The sequence below is a fragment of the Eutrema salsugineum genome, unplaced genomic scaffold (assembly GCF_000478725.1).
Source record: "Eutrema salsugineum unplaced genomic scaffold, Eutsalg1_0 scaffold_1, whole genome shotgun sequence".
Taxonomy (NCBI): Eukaryota; Viridiplantae; Streptophyta; class Magnoliopsida; order Brassicales; family Brassicaceae; genus Eutrema; species Eutrema salsugineum.
Genome location: NW_006256909.1, coordinates 599,359 through 621,727, shown reverse-complemented (window position 1 = coordinate 621,727; position 22,369 = coordinate 599,359). Strand labels below are relative to the sequence as shown.

At 34.4% G+C, this 22,369-nt stretch overlaps 4 protein-coding genes across 4 annotated transcripts; 3 read left to right on the top strand and 1 right to left on the bottom strand.

The window, feature by feature from the left end:
* The first annotated feature begins 625 nt into the window (after positions 1-625).
* Positions 626-3,161, top strand: LOC18028996 (inositol-3-phosphate synthase). Its single transcript, XM_006411714.2, is given in 10 exon segments — positions 626-655; positions 657-814; positions 897-965; positions 1,051-1,186; positions 1,277-1,524; positions 1,613-1,839; positions 1,934-2,049; positions 2,146-2,322; positions 2,417-2,605; positions 2,693-3,161. Coding segments are annotated over 10 exon segments (1,533 nt in total). The 3' UTR covers positions 2,876-3,161.
* Positions 3,162-4,584: 1,423 nt separating this feature from the next.
* Positions 4,585-5,462, bottom strand: LOC18028995. The gene is made up of 2 exons (XM_006411713.2): positions 5,056-5,462; positions 4,585-4,720 (listed from the first exon to the last, which is right to left on the bottom strand). Exons 1-2 carry the CDS (start codon positions 5,355-5,357, stop codon positions 4,621-4,623), a joined length of 402 nt encoding a protein of 133 aa, XP_006411776.1. The 5' UTR covers positions 5,358-5,462; the 3' UTR covers positions 4,585-4,620.
* Positions 5,463-7,564: 2,102 nt separating this feature from the next.
* Positions 7,565-10,197, top strand: LOC18028994 (nitrate regulatory gene2 protein). Its single transcript, XM_006411712.2, has 5 exons — positions 7,565-8,730; positions 8,814-8,894; positions 8,983-9,203; positions 9,283-9,506; positions 9,599-10,197. The coding sequence occupies exons 1-5, from the start codon at positions 7,845-7,847 to the stop codon at positions 10,194-10,196; spliced, it is 2,010 nt and encodes a 669-aa protein (XP_006411775.1). The 5' UTR covers positions 7,565-7,844; the 3' UTR covers position 10,197.
* Positions 10,198-13,624: 3,427 nt separating this feature from the next.
* Positions 13,625-15,031, top strand: LOC18028993 (ethylene-responsive transcription factor ERF060). Its single transcript, XM_006411711.2, has one exon. The coding sequence runs from the start codon at positions 13,844-13,846 to the stop codon at positions 14,669-14,671; it is 828 nt and encodes a 275-aa protein (XP_006411774.1). The 5' UTR covers positions 13,625-13,843; the 3' UTR covers positions 14,672-15,031.
* The last annotated feature ends 7,338 nt before the right edge of the window (positions 15,032-22,369 follow it).

Sequence of the window (22,369 nt, the reverse complement as noted above, 5' to 3'; positions counted from 1 at the left end):
AAACGGAGACAAAATTAGACTTAAAAACGGTCGTACTTTGCTTTCAAACGACCGTTACTAGAGTCGTTAAATAGTTCACGCGCCGTCACAGAAAGTGAAATCTACCCAAGCAACGTGGCGATTAGGTGTGGTGCGTCTTACTCACTATCCATCTTCCGTATGTGATGAACGCCTTTCGTTAACTAACAGTAACGGAACTAACGGTCCCATCCGTGAGGAAACACTGTCGTTTTGACAAATTAAGAGTAACGGAAGTAACTAACGTCCCCAACATGTGGGACCCTTGAAAACTTTGGTAATTAGCAAACCACTCCACGTGTATGGACCAGGGTTCCGACGTGTCACACTTTTTCTCTTCCGCACCTCTCACGTGTGAGACCCACACGAGTGGCTCACTATTAACCATCCACGAGCTCTCACTCGCATCACATGCATTGGGTAGGAGGGACGACCAACCACTGAAACGACGCCACGTTACTATCTCTCCCTTTGCTCTCTCTTCTCTTCTATATATACTTCCACTCTCAGAGAAGCTCAAACCCACACAAAACCGATTAAAACAGAGAAACAGAAGTTAATCATCATCATTTCCTCAGATTTTATTATCTGCTTAAGATTTTCTAAAATGTTCATCGAGAGCTTTAAAGTAGAGAGTCCGAACCGTCAAGTACACAGAGAATGAGATTCAGTCCGTGTACGATTACGAGACGACGGAGGTTGTTCACGAGAACGTTAACGGTACTTTCCAATGGATTGTGAAGCCAAAGACTGTCAAATACGATTTCAAAACCGATACTCGTGTCCCCAAATTAGGGTATAAACAAAAGTTTCGATTTTTTTTTTTGTATCCTCGATATCTCCGCCGTGAGTTCATTTGATTTTGTCTGTTTCCAAAGGGTTATGCTTGTGGGTTGGGGAGGAAACAACGGATCAACACTCACCGCCGGTGTAATTGCGAATAAAGAGTGAGTCTTTTTGATCGAATCCGTCAAGTAATATTTTTGATTTTGTTTGTAAGATTTAATCTGAAACTGAAAAAAACAAAAACAGAGGAATCTCGTGGGCAACGAAGGACAAAGTGCAACAAGCGAATTACTTCGGATCACTAACTCAAGCATCATCTATTCGGGTCGGATCCTACAACGGTGAAGAGATCTATGCTCCTTTCAAGAGCCTCCTTCCAATGGTACCTTCTAAATAATAAAAATCATAATTAAAAACCTTTAAACAAAAATCCTGAATTGTGTGATCGTTGATTTGTTGGTGGAAAAAACAGGTGAATCCTGATGATGTTGTGTTTGGAGGATGGGACATAAGTGATATGAACTTAGCAGACGCCATGGGAAGAGCCAAGGTCCTTGACATTGATTTGCAGAAACAGCTCAGGCCTTACATGGAGAACATTGTGCCACTCCCTGGGATCTACGATCCTGATTTCATCGCTGCAAATCAAGGTTCACGTGCTAACAACGTCATCAAAGGTACCAAGAAGGAACAAGTCGACCGCATCATCAAGGACATGAGGTATAAACAAACACTCTTGTCTGGTTAAAACAGAGTTTCTTTCTCATCGTATCTCCTCTGGTTGTGTGATGTTGTTGAATCTTCTTAGGGAGTTTAAGGAGAAGAATAAGGTGGATAAGGTTGTGGTTCTATGGACGGCTAACACAGAGCGTTACAGCAATGTGATCGTCGGGCTAAACGACACAATGGAGAATCTTATGAACTCTGTGGATAGAGACGAGTCTGAGATCTCTCCTTCGACGCTTTATGCTATTGCTTGTGTTCTTGAAGGCATCCCCTTCATCAATGGAAGTCCTCAGAACACCTTTGTTCCAGGTTTCAATTGAGTGAAATTCTTCAACTGTCGATTTCTCTGAAACTGTGATTGTTTTGATCGATTTTCTTAGGGATTTTTTCTTTTTATGCGTAGGTCTTATTGATTTGGCTATCAAGAACAATGTTTTGATTGGTGGAGATGATTTCAAGAGTGGTCAAACCAAGATGAAATCTGTCTTGGTTGATTTCCTTGTTGGTGCAGGAATCAAGGTTTGTTTAACTTGTGTATCAAGCAACTCTTTCTTGCATAGTGAAGAAATCATTGATCGTGTATGTTTTTGTTTATTGTTGAATTATTGTTTACAGCCTACTTCAATAGTGAGCTACAATCACTTGGGGAACAACGATGGAATGAACCTCTCGGTTCCACAAACATTCCGATCTAAGGAGATCTCGAAAAGTAATGTCGTGGACGATATGGTTGCTAGCAACGGTATCCTCTTTGAGCCCGGTGAACACCCAGACCATGTAGTTGTCATCAAGGTCAGCTACAAATCACTGTCTAAATACTCAAAACCTTTCCTTTTGCAAACTACAATGCCCATTGATCCAATTTGTATGTGTGTGTGTTTTGTAGTATGTACCATATGTGGCGGATAGCAAGCGAGCAATGGATGAGTATACATCAGAGATATTCATGGGAGGGAAGAACACAATTGTGATGCACAATACCTGCGAGGACTCTCTCTTAGCTGCTCCAATTATTTTGGATCTTGTTCTCCTCGCGGAACTCAGCACCAGGATTCAGTTCAAATCCGAAGGAGAGGTTTGTCACTTCACAAAACCAGTACATTTTGGGTTAATTTTCATTGAACCGAGTTTTTGAAGGGTTATTTTTTTTTTGTGTGTGTAGGGGAAGTTTCATTCTTTCCATCCTGTGGCCACCATACTCAGCTACCTCACCAAGGCACCGCTCGTGCCGCCAGGAACACCGGTGGTTAATGCGTTGTCGAAGCAGCGGGCGATGCTTGAAAACATTATGAGGGCGTGCGTTGGGCTGGCGCCGGAAAACAACATGATCTTGGAATACAAGTGAAACAAGAAGCATTTAAGAACCTTTCATTTGCTCATAATATAAGACTTTTGTGTTCCTTTGTTTGGTTTTTAAATTATATGTTTTAAATTATGAAGGCTTGTGTGTTTCAGAGATCAAAGAGCTTTTAGTTTGATCTTTGTAGGGTGTGAAGTATCTTGTAATTGTAGTAGTCCGAATGTGCTGCAAGTGTTTCAAGCTAGGTTGGACCATAGTTTCATATTTATGATTCGGTTTCATGTGTGTAAACACCTTATATTAATCTGAGATATTCAATCATGGTTCCGGTCCTCTGAAATTTGTCAATTCTAGTTTCGTATTATTATCTTATTGTAAATGAGAAAATTCTGTCAAGTTATCTAGAAACTTGCAAGGAACTTTTTTCAAAAGCTATTGGTCTTTTTCATAATAATTCTATTTTAAATATACTTATTTTTAAGTGTATAATTTGGACCGCTTCTTGATCAAAAATCATTAAAAAGAAGATTAAATATTTCCATTCAATCATGGCATCATCAATGACCTCAATGAGTTCTTATTATAGGAAAAAAGAGAGTGATTGATAGCACAAATAATTTAAATTAATTATATGTGGGAGCCTGGGAGGAGTAATTTATTTGAAGATACCCTAATATACTAAATGAATCTAGTTTTTTCCCTTTGATTTTATTATTGTTGATGATTAATTAATCAGAAATTGGTCATGAAGACAAACTGTGATGACTCCCGAAGATCCAACAACTAAACCTCGAAGTTTGGAGCTCAGAAGACGAGTAAAGAAAAAACAAAACTACTAAACTATAGACTAATTATAAACCTAACCCTATGTCCCTATCTATAAGCTACTGATAACAATCCATTTCCATAAAACCATTAATACTATTTAACATCATTTAGTCTTCAATTATTGAGCAACGCGTTATAAATTACTTTATTTCTTAAAATTTAAGTGTCGTGTTAACAAATTTTATTTGTTTAGAAATAAACATCGTTTTATTAAGGGATTTTTTTATCAAATAAAAAACAAAATAAAGTAGTAACAACAGCATGTATAAAAATATCTACAAAACGAATAAACGCATTTCCAGTATGTATAAATACTATTCAATCATCTTTATAAGATTTTCTTTTAGTAACATAAAAAATGGTTGCATCACCAAAAGCTTTGATCGGGTGTGACGTGCATTCGCACTAATTTACACACCTCATTATTAATTATCAGACGCTTTCATCGTCACGAGACGGTGACCTAGCTCCATTTTTAATTCCGCTATTTAAAACCTTTGTTTGTAAATGTCTATCAAGTTTACTATTCATATACTATTCATACTGTTTACTATTCATATACTAGCCATAAGATACGGAAAAGATGTGACTTTAAAAAGAAAAAAGAGATTACTAACTAATATCTTAATTACCGTGAGTTGCTTATGGTGTTGAGGTTTATTTGATTATATTAAAACGGTGTTCGTGGTGCGTTTACTTCAACATTCACTAGCTCTTTCTTTAAAAATACAAAAAGAAAAGTAATAGAAAAGCATCTCCGCAAACTAATTAATAAATTCAGATTTATAAAAGAGACAAATAGTAATGTGAAACTAAAATAAGATGCAGGACATGAAGATTGTTTCATTTCGAATTTTTTGTTTAGAATTAATTTTTACATAATGATACTAATTCATAATTAACAGCAGCAATAATCTCAAGTTACATAATGACTTATAAACTTAATAGTAAGATGCATATATCTAGTTTGATGGTGATAGTACGACGCTGTTTCGGGTTTTGCCTTCGTCATGCTCCATTTGCTGTTCTCTACATTCCACGCGACAAAACGCTATATCTCCTCTACAATTTTTAATTTGAATATCAGCTTTATAATCGTCAGAAAAAAATCTATAAACACAGTATACAGGAAGATTTTCCGACTAGCCAATAGTTTAAGTAACTCTTTTCTCAAAAGTTTTTTTTTCTATCAATAACTTTCTTATAAGGACTAAATTCATTTCTTCACTCAAAATTTTCAGCAAATAAATCGACTTTACCAATAAAATATCTTCATCAAAGAACTTCTCTTTTTATAGTAGTGATGTATATATGTGCAGTCAGAGGTTTAAAAATATAGAAATAAAAAATGAAAAATAGTTAAGAATGGAGCAATTATTAATATGTAAACTACATACTTGTACATGTAAATATCACGACCCGGAGCTAATCGGCGTTTGCAAAAGCCACAGTTTCCAAGAAAAGTAGACGACGACGATGACGACAACGATGATTTCCTGTCGTCTTTTCTCTCGCTTTGGTTATTTCCCGGCGAAAACATCCCCGAGAACCGCTGATTGTAGTTTCCTCCGCCGTCTACCATCGCCATAGCCATGTCAGAATCTTGGCCGGCGGTCTGATCATCTTCAACCTCGACGGTGATCCTCGTTATGCTTGTCGTTCTCTGCATTTGTGGCTTTCGTCGATTGCCAATCAACATACTATTCTTTTCTTGATATTCTTACGAAGAAAGAAAGAGAGATTTTTTTTATAACGTAATTAGATTGTTGCTTGAAGGGGGGAATTGTGTGTTACCATGCCACTCGACTTAAATATACAAGCAATCATACGGTGTATGATTATTCATTATTCTAAGTCATGCCTACGTATTTCATATGATAGATACGCGATCAAAGATTCAATTATTAATAATAGCATTCAATTATAATTATATATGATACAATACGATTAAATATTGGGTGCTAGGTTTTTATTGGTAGGCCAATAATTTCAGATACATATTTGGTCTGTGGACACCAAACATCGCGCTCCCTAGTGATTTTTTAATCTCCAAGGAGAAGAAACTATTAATCCTTAGGTTTCTTCCTACATATATATTATATACCACATTATGTTTCTTAATTTACGATCTTTTGAACCATCCCCATATTTAGCTGACATGATATCCATAACGAATCAGTCATCACTTATCAGACTCCTCCTAGTCAATTTGTGACATTATTTTGACATAGAAACCCAATATTGCAAAATCAGCCTCATCGTTGCTTATTATTTGTCTGCTTTGAGTACATTAGGCATTAGAATTCCAAGTGTTAAGATTCAAGTAGTGATCAAAGAGTGTATATATGTTTGTTATATCATGTCTAAGCTTCTTTTTTTTTAGGTCATCGTTACATTGGGCTTCAATAGTTTGTTACTAGGCTCGGTACGGCTCTTTGTTAAGCCCAGTCTTAATATAGTTGCCACCTTTTTTTTCTTTTTTCTTTTTTAAATCTAATGTCACCTTTAGTTCAATATGAGTTCTGGTCTCCGACACAATCTCCTGAGCTTATTATTTCTCATAACAAAATTAGTTGTACAAAAATAATCTCTCTATGGAAAGAGATTCACGTAACAAAGAAATATAAAGCAAGTCCTTCTACTCCATTACACTTGCAATCTTCCTCTTCATGTAAGATTCAGAAATCTTCCTCTGATCCGTTTGATTGATGGATCCAGCCATCTCCTCTGGTTCAAACGTGAAGTTCCTTTTATAAGGATTTTAATGATCTTCGAGTCCTATACTAAACATGGGAATTACTTTCTTCTTTTCATACTTTTTTCCCCTTGTATTTTTTTTTCTTGTTGTTTCAGTCATATTCATGATTTGTTTTATTTGGCCCATCTCATATTTTAAAAATGCAAAATTATATGACTGTTTGAAATCTCCATACCTTATTGTCCCTCGTAGATGTCATATAAATGGAAAAAGTTATTAACTTGAGATTATTTTAATATACCTGACTAATCTGAGTGTTAGACCCAAAGAAAAAAGTGATGACAAGACGCATGAAGGCTGAAGCCCAGGTTTCAAGGAGCCGTTAGACAATAAAAATAAACGATTCTCCCATACAGAAGACTTCTTTCCCTTGACGAGCTACTCAATTCGATTAAAGCGACTGAACCGACCTTGAACCGAACCAATCAATTATTTAATTAGTATCCGCTATTTATCTACCATTACCACTTTTTATGTTTTTCACTTTTTGAATCCAATCTTGACGAAGATGACTTTTGATGAATATGCGTTTTTAGCCAGTAGAGAGTAGATTATAGAGGTTTATGAACCAACGGTACGATTCAAATTGGTTATATAAACTAACATGGTTTAGTTAGACTTGGTTTTCCCTCCCTCTTTTCCCTGGCTCAGTCCATTTCACAACGATAACCAAAATAAATAAAAAAGTAATGGGATTCACATTCTACTCTCGTTTTCAATCCGATTACCGAAGTTAACAAATGAATAAAAAGCAGAATTTTCCAAAAACCGTAGCTTCTTCTATCTTTATATTTCAAATAAAAATAGATTTGTACTAGAAGCTAAAGAGAGAGAGAGAATATGAAAACACTCGCTTAGATTTTCTCGTCACCACTTTAACTTTTTCTCTAGCTCAGCTTTTTGGAGTAATGATCTTGTATTGAAATGAACTAAAATCCCTGCAAAATTTTTCTTGAGTACTATTAATAATAGTTACATTATTTTCATCTCGGAAAACGATGCCCGAAGACAAAATTTCTTCATACCCTCTTCCTATTTCTTCTCTCTCTCCTCTCTCACTCACCATTTGCGCAAAATCTTATTATTTCTCTCTCAGATTTGTCTGACCGAAGCTCCTTTTTCAGGTTTCTCCTTCAATAAGCATTTTGGATTCTTCCCTTTTCATATTTTTGCCATTAAGTGATTCCCCAACTACCTTCAATAAGCGTGCTGAAAGCTACTGCTCACTCTGTTTCTTCTTAATTCTCACAACCGCCATTAGAGGAAAAAACAAAACCTCAAAATTTGTCTTCCTCTTATCGTTTTTCGTCTAAATCAATCTCCTTTTTTAACATGGGTTCTTTAATTCCTTTTGTTTCGTAACCACTCTGAGAGATTTCAGGGTAGAACAAACCCAAAGTTACGATTTTTTCTTTTCAAATTGAAGAAATGGTTCCTTCGATTTTGGAGAAAATGGGATGTTCAAACTCCAAAACATCAATGAAGAAGAAGAACGAGCCGCTTCCTCTCTGTAAAGAAAGAAAGAGATTTGTCAAACAAGCCATGGATTCGAGATGTGCTCTAGCCGCCGCACACGTGTCCTACACTCGTTCGCTCCGAAACATCGGAGCTCGTCTCCGTCAATACGCAGAGGCGGAGACGGTGGCTGAAGAGTCTTCTCCGTCGTTAACCGCCACAGAGCCTGAGAAATCCCCTTCCCATAACTCCTCTTACCCTGACGATTCGCCGCTGAGTCACAACTCGAATTCAAACCCTAACCCCAAACCCCTTTTCAGTGTAAGCTACACGAAGACGGAGACGGCTAATTCTACAGTGACTTTCACGATTAACCCTCTGAGCGACGGTGACAACGATTTGGAGGAGGCAATGCCGACGTTATCTCCTCCTCCGCCGCGTCCTCGCCGGCCAGAGACGTCTTCTTGGGACTATTTCGACACTTGTGACGATTTCGATAGCTTTAGATTTGTTGGGCTAAGTGAACAAACCGAGATTGATTGTGATGCATCAGATGTAGGATTAGAGAAGTTTAGACAGGGCAATGTAGCAAAAAGTGGTCCCGAGACAACAACAATGGCGTTACATGTAGGTTTAAAACCAGAGCTTAGGAAACAGAGCTGTGAAGGTGTTGATGATGAAGAAGATGGAAATGGTGAAAGAGAAGATCCATCAGAGTTTATCACACACAGAGCTAAAGACTTTGTGTCTAGCATGAAAGACATAGAGCATAAGTTCTTTAGAGCTTCTGAATCTGGAAAAGAGGTTTCAAGAATGCTCGAAGCTAACAAAATCAGAGTCGGGTTCGCAGATATGACAGGTCTGTTTTCATTGTGAAAAATGGATGTTGATTTGAAAACTGAAATTGAATCCTGCTGAATTCGTGAGTGTTTATGTTTACAGGAAAGGGAAGTTCAATAGCGTTTCTTGCACCTTTGAAGCGAGCTTGTTGTAGAGGGAAGAGTTATTCACCAGTTTCTCAAGGTCTGTTTTTTATTTTGATTCTAAAAGATTATATCATTATCTCTGTCTTTGTTATGGATTTTAGTGTCTGATTTAAGGTTTAATGTAGAGCCATTAAATCATCAAGTTACTAAGGTGATTGTATGGAAGAGAACGTCGTCTTCAAGGTCCTCGACTTCTAGAAATCCGTTGATCCAAACATCAAAAGAAGAACACGATGAAGAAAGTGGAAGTGATTTCATGGAAGATTTCTGTATGATCTCAGGAAGTCACTCTTCTTCGCTTGATCGATTATACGCTTGGGAGAGAAAACTCTATGATGAAGTCAAGGTAACAAAAAAAAAACCGAGGTCATGACTCTTTCTCGGTGCATGAAAGTTCACATTTCATTTGTTTGGTTTTTCTGCAGGCAAGTGAGATGATTAGGAAAGAGTATGATCGAAAATGTGAGCAGCTAAGGAACCAATTCGCAAAGGATCACAGTGCTAAATCAATGGATAAAACAAGAGCAGCTGCTAAAGACCTTCATTCAAGAATCAGAGTGGCGATTCAATCCGTTGATTCGATTTCAAAGCGGATTGAGAGAATCAGAGACGAAGAGCTTCAGCCACAGCTCCTAGAGTTTCTCCAAGGGTATGTATAGGGTAGTGACTAATAACTGAAAAAAAAAGTCTCTAACTTTTCTAATTAGCTAGACTCATTTAAAACTTCTCTGATCTCTTTAGGTTGATAAGGATGTGGAAAGCAATGCTCGAGTGTCATCATTCGCAGTACATAACGATTTCGTTGGCTTACCATTGTCGGAACTCTTCAAAACCGGCGTCGGAAAACGCTCTAAAGAGACGGATTTTGACGGAGCTTGTGGAAGAAACAGAGTGTTTTGGTCTAAGCTTTGTAGATATGGTAAACAGTATGACTTGTTATGTGGAAGCTCTGAATGGTTGGCTTCACAACTGTGTTTTACTCCCTCAAGAACGGTCTACAAGAAACCGGAGACCGTGGTCCCCACGCCGTGTCCTGGCCCCACCGATATTCGTCCTGTGTCGGGATTGGTTGGCTGGGATAAAATCGCTGCCGTCAGATGAACTCAGTGGGTCGATCAAAGGGTTCTCGATGGATATGGAGATGTTGGGCGAGGAAAAGGGTGGTTCGGTGTTGGTTTCGGATTTGGCGAGTGTGCATTCGAGTTTGGCGAAGCTTCTTGAGAGATTGAAGAAGTTTTCGGAAGTTTCTTTGAAAATGTATGAAGATGTAAAGGTGAAAAGTGAAGCAGCTAAAGTTGCTTACACTAGTAGTAATTCTAACTGTGGACCACTGAGGTAATTGAAAGATGAGTACTAATGAGACTTAATGATGAAATTGCTCGTCTCACTTAATTTTCCTTATAAGCTCCCGGAGTATTAATAGACTAAAAAATCATGAGAATTCATAGCGCAAACAATCGAACAAAATTACTACATAGCTGATAATATTAAGTTTTTAGAAATAAATTAAATTTTTATTCTTAAAAATCGATAATCGAAACACTGAAAATTATTGGTCGAAAGAATAATTCTAGACCAAGTAACTTTGCCACACAATTTGGAACAAAAAAACTAGTTAAATTTCGTTGATCTTTGTTTCCATCTCCCATAATCGCGTTACTGTTCATAAAATCCATTTATCACTGATTGAATACAGGCAAAGTAAATAATAGGTACAGCTTACAACAAATGATTTTTCGTTGGATACATCTTTTATGTAACCAAAATAATTTAAATAACTGTTATAATATATGTTCAAAGAGTTAGTTTGGGTTATTGAAAAACAAACTGACAAACAAAAAAAGAGTTATTGAAAAAAGTGGCTCGCTAGGTCACCAAGGAAAGTAGTCACAAATTTGGGTCACGGTCAGGGAATAATAATATAGCTTTAATTTGAGGTTATCTTGACCTCCAATGGTGGAGGAAGAGTTGACATTTATAAAAGTCAACTAGCTTAGTTGAATTTTAACAATATCCAAATCTCATAAAATTATTCATCAATGTATCGTGTATGTTAAGTGGCCACTATATCATCATGATCTTATCGATATATAATTACAAGTAAATTAGTTGCAGTTCGTGGATTGACTTGGAGATTAACTATTGTCCATGACAAAATTAGGTTGTCATGCTGAAATGATTATGTATGGCTTCTTCGGTTTAACGGATACTAACAATGATATTATGATAAAATATACTTTTAACAAAAAGTTAATTCAATTTGGTCATATAACCTCAATTTACAGCGAGAATCCAAAAATCACTTGCATGTTTGTTTATAATATATCTGTTCAAATAACTATTTCGGTGAGAGCCCCTATGTAGGATTGAGGAATTACGTGTCGTTGCCATATTTCAGATCATTTACTAGTTGATATGTTTAATATTCAACATTATCGAGGGGCTGGTCTCGTCTGCTCATCTCATGTAGCGAATATGAACGTACACATATGACATATAGATGAAAAGAAATGTAAATATCGAATATTCTTCCGACAATTTAAGAAAAATCTTTGGTATCACAATTGTTATAAAACAAAATGTAGAAAGTTTGACAACCTAACGGTTGCTTTATGTAAGACGTGTGTAATCGAGTTTATCTCGAAAACTTTAGAATTATTCCCTGATTAACGATGAGATCGAAAGCAAGTTTCCAAAGATAGCATCTGTCAGGTTAAGAACCGAGAGATAGTGATTTCCACGTAGGATCCTACGTGTGAACACGCCGAAGTGGGTCCCCTATATTTTCTATTCTCTAATTAATTGGCCCACATTGCCGTTTTCGCGGAATATCGTCGTTTGAAGGAATTGTTTTTTTTTTTTTTAAGTAGGACAATTTTAAGGGAATAAAATACGTGGGAGACTAGTCGTAATTGTTACCAATTTTACTGATAAATTCCTAAAATTTGGAATTTAATGTTCTTTGGGGGGTAAACGTGGAGGGAAAACAATCATACAAGTGAGGAAGTGTTACTTTATCACTGTAAAGCATTGTGCAAATTACAAGTTTACAATACCTGAATTTCGATTTTCAAAAGATTTTAGTAAAATTTTAAACTAATTTTAACTTAATATATTTTATGATGTTATTCATCAATGAAGAAAAATAACCAAATATTATGGAATGAAAGTAAGCGCGCAATTTAAATGATTGCAATCCTTAAAATCATTATACCATTTCTCTCCTACCTACAAAATTCAAACAAAAATTATCATTTATTATTTTATTTTTTTTCAATTGTCAAAAGGAACTTAAAAAAGGTGAAGAAGATACATTAGCTTCCTTGTGACGCAAACTTTAACCGCCTTGAGTTCTCACTTCTTTCCATCCTCCCCCCCAATAGCTTTCTCTCACTATTTTTTTTGTTCACAAACTAACCCTTTAGGCTTTAATTTCTTTATTTACTTTTTTAAGATCAAATAGTATATTAAATTTCCCTATTTCGTACGTTTACATGTATCTATGCATACCAATGTTAGTTGAAGAGTTCCACTTCTATGCGTTATACTCGATACAATTATAATACCAATGTTAGTTGGACCACATAAACTACTATACATTTTGAATTAGGGAATAATATTATGTCCACCAAATATTCTCATGATTGACATTACTGCAATTTCTTCATTTTTTTGCATGGATGAAATATGGTACTTCATTTAATTGTTCCATGCTTTTTCCCTTTCTAACTCACTTGGGTAAAATATATATAATATAAGAAAAAAGTCATGTTATTTTGGTGTTACAGTTTGAAATAATAAAAGAACAGATATTTTTGGCATAGAAGGCAAACTGGCCCTTCAACTTGCCGTAGAATCAACCGTCTCACTTTTGGCTCTTGTGATTTTCGTGTATCTATTCCTGAAAAGATTCTACTTCAGCAAATTTATCGAAAATAACTTCCAACACAGGAGTCAAAGATAATATGGGAAGCTATAATAGTATTGTTTTTTGTTGTTGTTGTTGTAAAAGCTAAGTCATGCTCTTCTTATATAGGATTAAATAATATCCAAGGGATCCTTAACAATCACTATTAAAGATTAAACTTATGTCCAAATTATTACGAGCTAAATAATTATCGTTTTTTATTTTAGCTTGTAACGGTATAAATTTTGAAACTATGATTTCTGTGTGTGTGCGTGTGTGAAATTTAGATGGTATTTATCTGTTGAGAATTAGAGAACACAACTGGAGAAACTTTTTTAATGGTTTTGATTAAAAGTACATTAATAATGTTATGATATATGGAGAGTGTAAAATGGCATTTATTAAATTTATATAATAAAGAAATCATGTTGGAATAAAATTCATTAGTCTTATTTTTTCTTTCAATTTGGAAATTAAAATTTAATTTAAAATTTTGCAAAATTTAATAACTATGAGACTATGATTGATAATGCTTTTATCATACACACCATAAAATCGTATTTTAATTCCAAATATTCCCTGGGAACGGCTTAGATCCAAAGAATATGTGAACGTCGTTTTCCTATTGTTCTAGCCTCCATGGAATAAAAGATATCGTCGAGCTGACGAGAAATGAACAAATGGTGAAAACTGAATAGAACAAAAGCATCAGACAAATGTAGACAAAATATATTAAAGTAAGAATTCAACTAATTAATCTATATAATTAAAAGAAAATTAAGAATTCAATGGGCGGCTTAATTTCTCGTATTATATAAGGAAAGAACATCGCATCCAGCGAAACCAAGAGCGACAAAAAAAAAATATTTAGAGAGAGCCCCAAAAATAAAACTAATATCAAATTTCATATTCCAGCCCCAAAGTTTTCATTCAGATCTATTTCACCCTCGTTTCTGTACAATCTCTCCTCGATTTGCCTTTTCCCTCGTTCTTTCCAATTTCGACTCGATTAACAACGAGGGTTTGTTTTTAATCCCTATCTGTTACTCTTTTTCTTTTGTTTTTCCAATCTGAATTTCATGGCAGCCATAGATACGTTCAATAGCAGCACAGATCTCTCAGATCCTTTCAAAGAAGAGCTCATGGAAGTACTTAAACCTTTTACCAACACTGTTTCTTCTCTTGCTCCGATTTCAAACACGATCTTCGGTTACAATCAAACCACACCTCTCGGTCTAAACCAGCTCACACCTTACCAAATCCACCAGATCCAAAACCAGCTTAACCAGAGACGCAACAGCAACATCTCAAATCTCTCTCCAAAGCCAGTCCCAATGAAGAACATGGCCACTCAGAAACTCTACAGAGGAGTTAGACAAAGGCACTGGGGGAAATGGGTTGCTGAGATACGTTTACCCAAGAACCGGACCCGACTCTGGCTTGGAACTTTCGACACAGCTGAAGAAGCAGCCATGGCTTATGATCAAGCTGCTTACAAGCTTAGAGGCGAACTAGCGAGGCTTAATTTCCCACACATCAGTCACGAGTATGGATATGGAGGTGGTGATAGCAGCTTCAAGCCTCTTCATCCCTCTGTGGAGGCAAAGCTCGAAGCGATTTGTCAGAGCTTGAGAAAAACAGAGGATGATGATCTCCCCTGTTCTGAAACAGAGCTTTTCCTGCCGAAAACAGAGTATCAAGAAAGTGAATTTGGGTTTTTGAGATCTGATGAGAAATCTTTTTCGGATGAGTCTCAGGTGGGATCTTCGTCACCGGAATCTGGTATTACTACTACATTCTTCGACTTTTCGGATTCTGGGTTTGATGAGATTGGGAGTTTCGGGCTGGAGAAGTTTCCTTCTCTGGAGATTGATTGGGATGCGATTAGCAAATTGTCCGAATCTTAAACCAAGAAAAAAGAAGAAGACTTTTTCTACTTTTCTTTTATGGAATCTGTCTTCATATTCAGTGTCTGATGATGTTTACATTATTAGTTAGTTAATCTCTGCAACTGAAATTTTTAACAGTTGGAGAGAACCGTTTACGCTTTGTTTCTGTTGAAATCTTCCTCCATGTTTTGGTCTGGCTGGTTTCTGTTTTTTTTTCTTTCAGAAACCTTATCATTGACCAATTGGAGAAATTTCAGAAACCTTATCATCTAGTATAAGTTTCTAATGAATGTAAACTGTTCGTCTTTTTCCTGTAACAAAGTAATGTAAATTGTTGTTAGTCTTTCTTATTTTACGATATTATGTTCCGGTTTCTTTTTTGCTATTTCGTTGACTTTCATATCAGTTTGACATGCATTGCATGCTGATATAGTTTACGTGTATTATCATCTATTAGTTTCTAAAAATTGTTCCAAACCACGATTCATTCAATCGAGGTTGAAAGAAAACGACGCAAACATAGAGAACCACCATCGCTGACGGAGGAATTCATTTGAATAATTGACAAAAACATTGAAAGATTGCTTAAGCTTCCAGTAGCAGAAGACAAACGCTTCTAAAGCGGATCGATGTTCAGGTTCACAGCGAGAAACACATCTTAAATATATATATATATATATATATATATTGGTTAAAAACACATCTTTAAAGTTTTAAAATCACTTTTTACGTTTAAGCATTTTTAAACTTAAAAACAGAGATATTTAACGTAGCAAATAATTTATTTTTTGGTTAATTGAAATTTTACATTCGTTCAAAAAAAAAAAAACAAAATAACTGTTTTATTATTAGAATAAAATAAAAAATTACAGTTCCAACCAAGCAACTTCGACATCATTCCGATGACTTTTAAAAAAATCTAAGTTGTATTTGGTGTGTCTATTGTGGAAGTCAGAGGGCCAGATAGGGGGGTCAATTCTTGGGTTCACCAGATAGGGATCCCTAATTGACATATGGAAACACACAAGCCATAAAGTTTGATTCTTTAAGGTAAAGAATCTCACAATAACCAACAAATGTAAAAAAGAAGATTAAAAATTATGTATATAACTAATTTAAAAGTAATTTAAAAGTATGTACGTTGCCAGAATTATATATATACAGAAAAAATGAACAAAAAGCCTTATCCAATATTCTTATTCTTTTTTTTCAGCACATCAAAACAATGTTCATCCGGCCAAAAATTGAAATGGATGTTTGTGGAATTACTTAAAAAAGCATTTTTCAACTTTGAATAAAGTAACGGCGCATAGACATATTGATCTATCTTTTCTGGAATTTCAGTTTGGAATCATTCAAAAAGAATACCATTACTATAGATTAAGTGGAACAAAAATACAGGAAACTAATATAAGCAAAACTTTCCCATGCGCATATTCATGACTAAATCAATCTTCTTTCAATTTTATCCCTAAAAAATCAATGGGTTAAAATGGTTACTTTCAGATAAAAACTAGTCTAGCAAACCATTTGGAGAGAATTTTGGTGCGGAGAAACTTTGTTTTTTGTTTTCGGGAAAAATCAAACAATATACAGAAACTGTATATAGAGTTTCAGAAAAAAATACACGAGAGTTTTTCAGAGCCCATGATAACACACGGACTAGGTTATCATTTTATTTTAATACATCAATCAATATAACTATCATAAACAAGCTTAATAAATTGATTATAGGCCTTTTAATCATTCTATAAGGTATACATTGAGCTATTGGACCGAAATTTGGATGATTGATTGAAATATGACCCGAAAAGAGGTGGACTTGGCACTTAACATGGGTAAGCACTCAAACCGGGTTAGGTGTTGTGCCTCGCTGATCCAAACCCGAGTTGAGATGTGATATACTCTGATTCGCTTGTAAAACCAGGCCCGATAAGCTTTCAGAAAACAAAGAAAAAGATGGAACGAAAATTTCAAGAAACAAATATTGATCGTTGTGTTTGCGCTCTTTAAAACAAGATAGTGGCACGAACATCAGAGTTATTTTGTAAATTAAGCTAAATTCTTCAAAACAAACTCTACCGGTACAAAAGAATGAATTCTAGATCCGAGTAAAAGGAAGGTCAGTCCAAAAAAAAATTCACAATTGTTTTTATCAAGTCCAACCAATCCATCTCGAAATAATCGATAATAATTGTTTCTCTCTTAAGTATGACATATATTATTCGTTTATATCAAAAATTCATTTATCGATGTCTATGTATCCGCGAACCCATGCCAAGTACATACTTATATATATATTATCGCTACATTGATACATATATGCATATTAATTGAAAGCTTAATTACCTTAAAAGTAACTGGCGAAATTTTGAATAAAAAAGAGTATATGGCAAAAATATACTATACATCACTCAACAAAAGTAGTTATGTATAGATATAACATATATATATATATATATGAATATTTTTTTGCTTTTATTCATATAAATAACATATCCAATTGGGAGTAGATATATGATGATATAAGTGTTTTTAGTGTAGATTTATAGAGATATTAGACGTATGCATAGTAATATACACGTCAAACTTTAAACATATGTGTTGATAATATATTCATGTGATAGAGAAGGGCACGTGCTTGGTCGAATAGGGAAAAGAGAAAATTAGAGGATACATCAACTTTTTATGGTCGAATTTAGATAAAGAATAATGTTTTATTTTCTTCTATATATAATCCTAAAAGATAAATATTAGATGGCTTAGGGTTAATTAATTGTTAATGCAAGACACGTCGAAAGTGAAAAACTCCAACGCGAAGCTTACTATGATACATTCTAATTGTTTACAAATGTCACAATCGATCCAACTAGTTCAAATCCGTCGGTGATTTCATTTTATATACACGATCTAGAAAATATTGTATTTTCATCTTAGTAAAATAGGTAAACAGATGGAATTGACAAAAAAATAAAGCTAAACAGTTGATCATCTTCGAAAATCATTTTCTAAAACAAAAATAATTCCGAGATCGACATCACTACATGCACCGTGTGGTCCGTGTGGAATAGTTAACTATATACTGTAGTTATTATTTTGCAATGACATGCAGATGAATTAATACATACGCATGCTTTATTTACTTATTACAGTATTTTGTTTGCGCGTTTAACAATATTATATGAATTTAATGTAGCATATACATAAGTACACACCGCGACAATAAATTTAATTTCATTTACCGATTTTCATAATTACCAGTATATGTTGAACTACATCGCATAAAAACAAGCTGCGATGATTAATGTATAGGAATTTCAGATACTTTAAAAAAAGAAGATCATATCAATCTCGTAGCTTTAATTATCGAAAAAGTGTCGGTCTATTAAAGGTTCGAAGGCCTTGGAGATATAAAGAGAAGCCACCGAAATTGTGAATTGGCGGCTCTTGGAGATTATAAAGAGTAACCTAAGACATTCTACCTTTAACACATAACTCATAGATATCGATGATTGAAAAGAAGAATGTGCTTCTTTTTCTCTCTAAAGATGATTTTTTTGGCACTACATATTTAGCCCCAACATTTCTGAAAGGTTCTCGATAAACCGTTATAGAACTCTGTTTTTCTTTTATGTGGTGATGGTTGAATTTGATAGTACATATTTGATTTAAGAAAACGAAAACAATATATTTTGTTTTGTTTTTACATTTCTTCAATAGTTTTACTTAGATACATTGTATATTGGTGGACCATACTAACTATATTTTTCATTATTTGCACTATAATCTACTAATAGATTTCTTATTTTGAGTTATCTGTTTTATTGTTGTGACATGGGTGCGATACAAGGAAATCAAATCCAAATCTTTAAACTATGAAGATGTTGGACTATTAGGTTTTATATATACTCGTTTGAATCTAAAATTTTATTTGATTATGAGAAAATGTAGAAATGAAATACTTTTGGGATTAACGCTTGCTGTAATTAAATATCGTGTAATTTTTTGGTTTTTCAGATACGCTGTTTTTTTTTTGTTAATGTATATATATGTATTTCAGCGTTTCTATGTTTTGTAATTTTTATCCAAATATTTTTTTTTAAGTTATATTTGAGGTTTTTTTATCTCTAAAAGAATTGATAATCAAATGTGACATAGAAATAAGCTATATGCGTTTGTTGTGATGCATAATGTACATATTGATTCTTATCTACTGAACATTAGCAAATTGATTCTTTTTTTGTTTCCAAACATGTTAGGTATTATAACTGAGCTACTATATAATTTAAAAACTAATTAAACATTTTATGTAGCTTAATAGCTTGCTTTATTGAAATCGTGGAAAAGTTCTCAATGATTGGGTTCATTTAGGCCTTAAATTTAGAACCCAACATTTAAACCAGTCATTTCTCAGAAAAACAAACCAAAAAAACATCTAAGCCAGTCGTGGCATATATATAGTATCTGTCACTGACTATAATATTCTCCATATCACATATATGCTAAACTACTTTGTTTACTGTAGATTCATTCATATAATCTAGGCGTGGATCAACTCTACAAAAAGAAAACGATTTAAAAGGTAATACTGAGTATCAAGTTCGAGTAATTTGTTGGTTGGGATGAGAGATAATTTGGTATCTGCAATTAATGTATGGAGCCCTATAAGGCTATTTTATTCATTCAGAAATGAGAGCAACTTGATCGAATAGTGAAATATATTTTGACAGAAAGAATCGTTACCTTTTCTTCTTTCATAGACGACGTCCATATATTGATCTATTAATATTCATTTTTTGGGGTCGAATCGAATAATATTCTCAAATTTAAAGGCTATCAACTTTTTTCTTTTCATTAAAATAAAATCGAAGAGAGGAAAAAAAAAAACGCCTTTCGTGTTAACAGAAAAACAGGTGATGATGACATGGCAGGACCTGTGAACACCATGGATTATTCCACGTGACCAGATTGCACGCTTGGGACCCACCAATGACCATTTGTGCCGAAGAGTTCGGAGAAGCGGTTGCTGTTAGCAGTTTAGTCAAAGCCATTGAGTCAAGGGACAAAGATTTTTCTTTTTTCTTTTTAATGTTGGCCAAAAGGAAAAAAAATGCAAGATTTTTGATAATAGGAATTTCATTCTGTTCTTTTTTTTCTAGGGGTTATAATTATACTGTCTTCTTTTATTTGCATAAAAAGTGCACAGTCCTGGAATTTACTCGTTTGGTGGTTTACAGTAAGAGCTTGTCGCATCCAAAATGTCATGTGATATGATAAGGGAATGCTTAATTCGACAAAAGAAAAGGTCTTCTTTTCACGAGGTACGACTATCAATTTGAATGGTCAAAGGATATTAAAATGTCCCATGCGTACGACACTACGACATTATGCTTAATTTTCTTAGATTTCTAACATATTGACAAAGGGATCGATGATAATTGAGGATAATGTCAATCGTTAGCATGAAACTCAGTTCTTATATGTCGATGTTTAATTTTCATTAGATTGTTTCTAATTACTTAACTCGGAACTTTCTCGAGTATAAATGAATTCATAATCTTGCCAAAAAATTTCTTTTTTTTTATCAGACTCTGGTCAAGATAGCGTAATTACCCCATCAGACCGCTTAATTTAATCAAACATCCGATTTTATGTAATCAAGGACTCAATAAGAGGGGATTAACATAACTGGGACAATTATTTGCCTCTGATACTATTATGCCTCGTAGGGATCCACATGTTTGGTGGAGACACTCTCTATTCGTCACACGTGAGGTGTCGGTTCGAAATTTTGCTTTGAATCCTTTTTTGCATGAAATTTCAATTTCATTACGAATATATAAAGTTATTTACAAAAATAATTGAAACTAATAGAGGAAATATAAAACATTTGTAACAAAAATATCAGATCTCTATGAAAAGACTTATAAATACCAGAGCTTTTATAGCGAACCGCTTGAGATATGGTCTCACTGCAAACCACTGGCTGAAGAGACACTCGAATTTTGTCTAAATATCACGCAATTTGACGCATGTATAACCTTCATGCATGCAAATTAACTTATGTATAACATGTAGCACATATAAATATGTATTCCCTTCTTGGCGCGAAATTTATTATACCATGATTACGTTTGGTTCAAGAAGTATAGAGACCGAAGAAAACACTATATATGTTATGCACGCATGTGCATCAGAGTTAGTTCAGCCAGATATGAAAATGTTGTTTTAGAGTCATTAGAGCTTTTAGGTGCTCCTTTTGGAGGATGATGATTTATGTTTTGCGGACCAGCCACAAGTAATATCAAATTATGCATGGTCCAATCAAATGTAAATCGAACTGTCTGATGAAACTAGTGGTCATAAGAATATTTTCAGACTACTTTAGCCCCAAAATCACGATTTTTGTGTCATTAATTTAAGTTCCAATCAAATGTAAATCGAACTGTCTGAAACAAGTGGTCATAAGAATATATTTCAGACTACTTTAGACCCAAAATCACGAGTTTTGTTTTTCTTCAAGAGGTTTCCTTCTCTTAGAAGTCACTAAGAACCCTATTCAGATTCTTCTTAATTTCATAATTAAATCCTGATGCATGAAACAAAACAAATGAATCATGATTCATGCTTGCGCGCCGGGGGCATATACATAAATCATTAATCAGAAGTGGACAAACAACAAAAAGAATATGAAGTATGAAATATGAAATATCATAACTGGTAATTATTTGATCCAACTGGACATGGTACATATGATCCATAATATCTGTAATGATGGGTGAATATGTTTCTTGGTAAATAGTTTTCTGCGAATCATTCTTGGATTAACTTATGACGGAATAAACCCGAATGAACTTCACACCAAGTCTGAGGAATATCTCTGTTAGTGATGTACTACTTACCCACGTGGCATTTAATAAATTTTAACAGCTATAGACTACGGGTAAAAGAAAATTAAGTAATGGAAATGTTCGATGCAGTTACGGGACACTTTTGCCGTATTTTAAAATTACATGTTAGGGACTATTAGGGAGCATGAATTGGCTGATGCATTACTAAAGTCGCAATTCGTAACCGTTAAAGTAATGAGCTAACGTTATCTTAGTTAACAACATAACATGGTAACAATACTAATAACAATAAGCTAACGTGATGATTTTCTTAAGAAATGCAAAACTCCTTCAAATCGTTTTGAAACTTAAGGAGAAAAATATAGAACGATTGTTATCTCCATAATCTCCAAGAGACTAAGCTCTTTTTATTGAGGCCTCACGAACAAGATCATAATCAAAGAACCTTGAGATATGCGTATAGTATATATGTACTTCAAGTACCTTAATTCTATAGGACAAACTATATTTCGTTACTGAACCTAGGTTTTTCTATTATATGGATACATTAATTATTTATTCAAACCGTAGAAAAAAAATCTTGGCACTTAACAACCAGACTAACAAAATAGCATTTATAACTAAGTATCTAATAAACACTACACTCATTATAAAAATTATTGTTAATTGATTTTGAATTAGAATTCATGATTTTAAAAACAGAAAACTAACAGAATATCCACTAGACTAGCAAATGTTGAAATCTTATGTTTCTTGTAACTTACATAAACGAAAAAAAAGGTACACTAGACTAGCAAATGTTGAAATTTCATACATGATATAACTGCAGCCAAACTGTTTTGGTTTTTACAACATAAAACTATAA

Bases quoted from the DNA above. Each gene is read 5' to 3' on its own strand.
- LOC18028995 (XM_006411713.2), bottom strand. From the start codon at position 5,357: ATGTTGATTGGCAATCGACGAAAGCCACAAATGCAGAGAACGACAAGC. The intron at 4,721-5,055 runs GTATGTAGTTTA...TAAAAATTGTAG, and splicing joins CGTGATATTTACATGTACAA to AGGAGATATAGCGTTTTGTC.
- LOC18028994 (XM_006411712.2), top strand. From the start codon at position 7,845: ATGGTTCCTTCGATTTTGGAGAAAATGGGATGTTCAAACTCCAAAACA. The intron at 8,731-8,813 runs GTCTGTTTTCAT...TTATGTTTACAG, and splicing joins CGGGTTCGCAGATATGACAG to GAAAGGGAAGTTCAATAGCG. The intron at 9,507-9,598 runs GTATGTATAGGG...TGATCTCTTTAG, and splicing joins CTCCTAGAGTTTCTCCAAGG to GTTGATAAGGATGTGGAAAG.
- LOC18028993 (XM_006411711.2), top strand. From the start codon at position 13,844: ATGGCAGCCATAGATACGTTCAATAGCAGCACAGATCTCTCAGATCCT.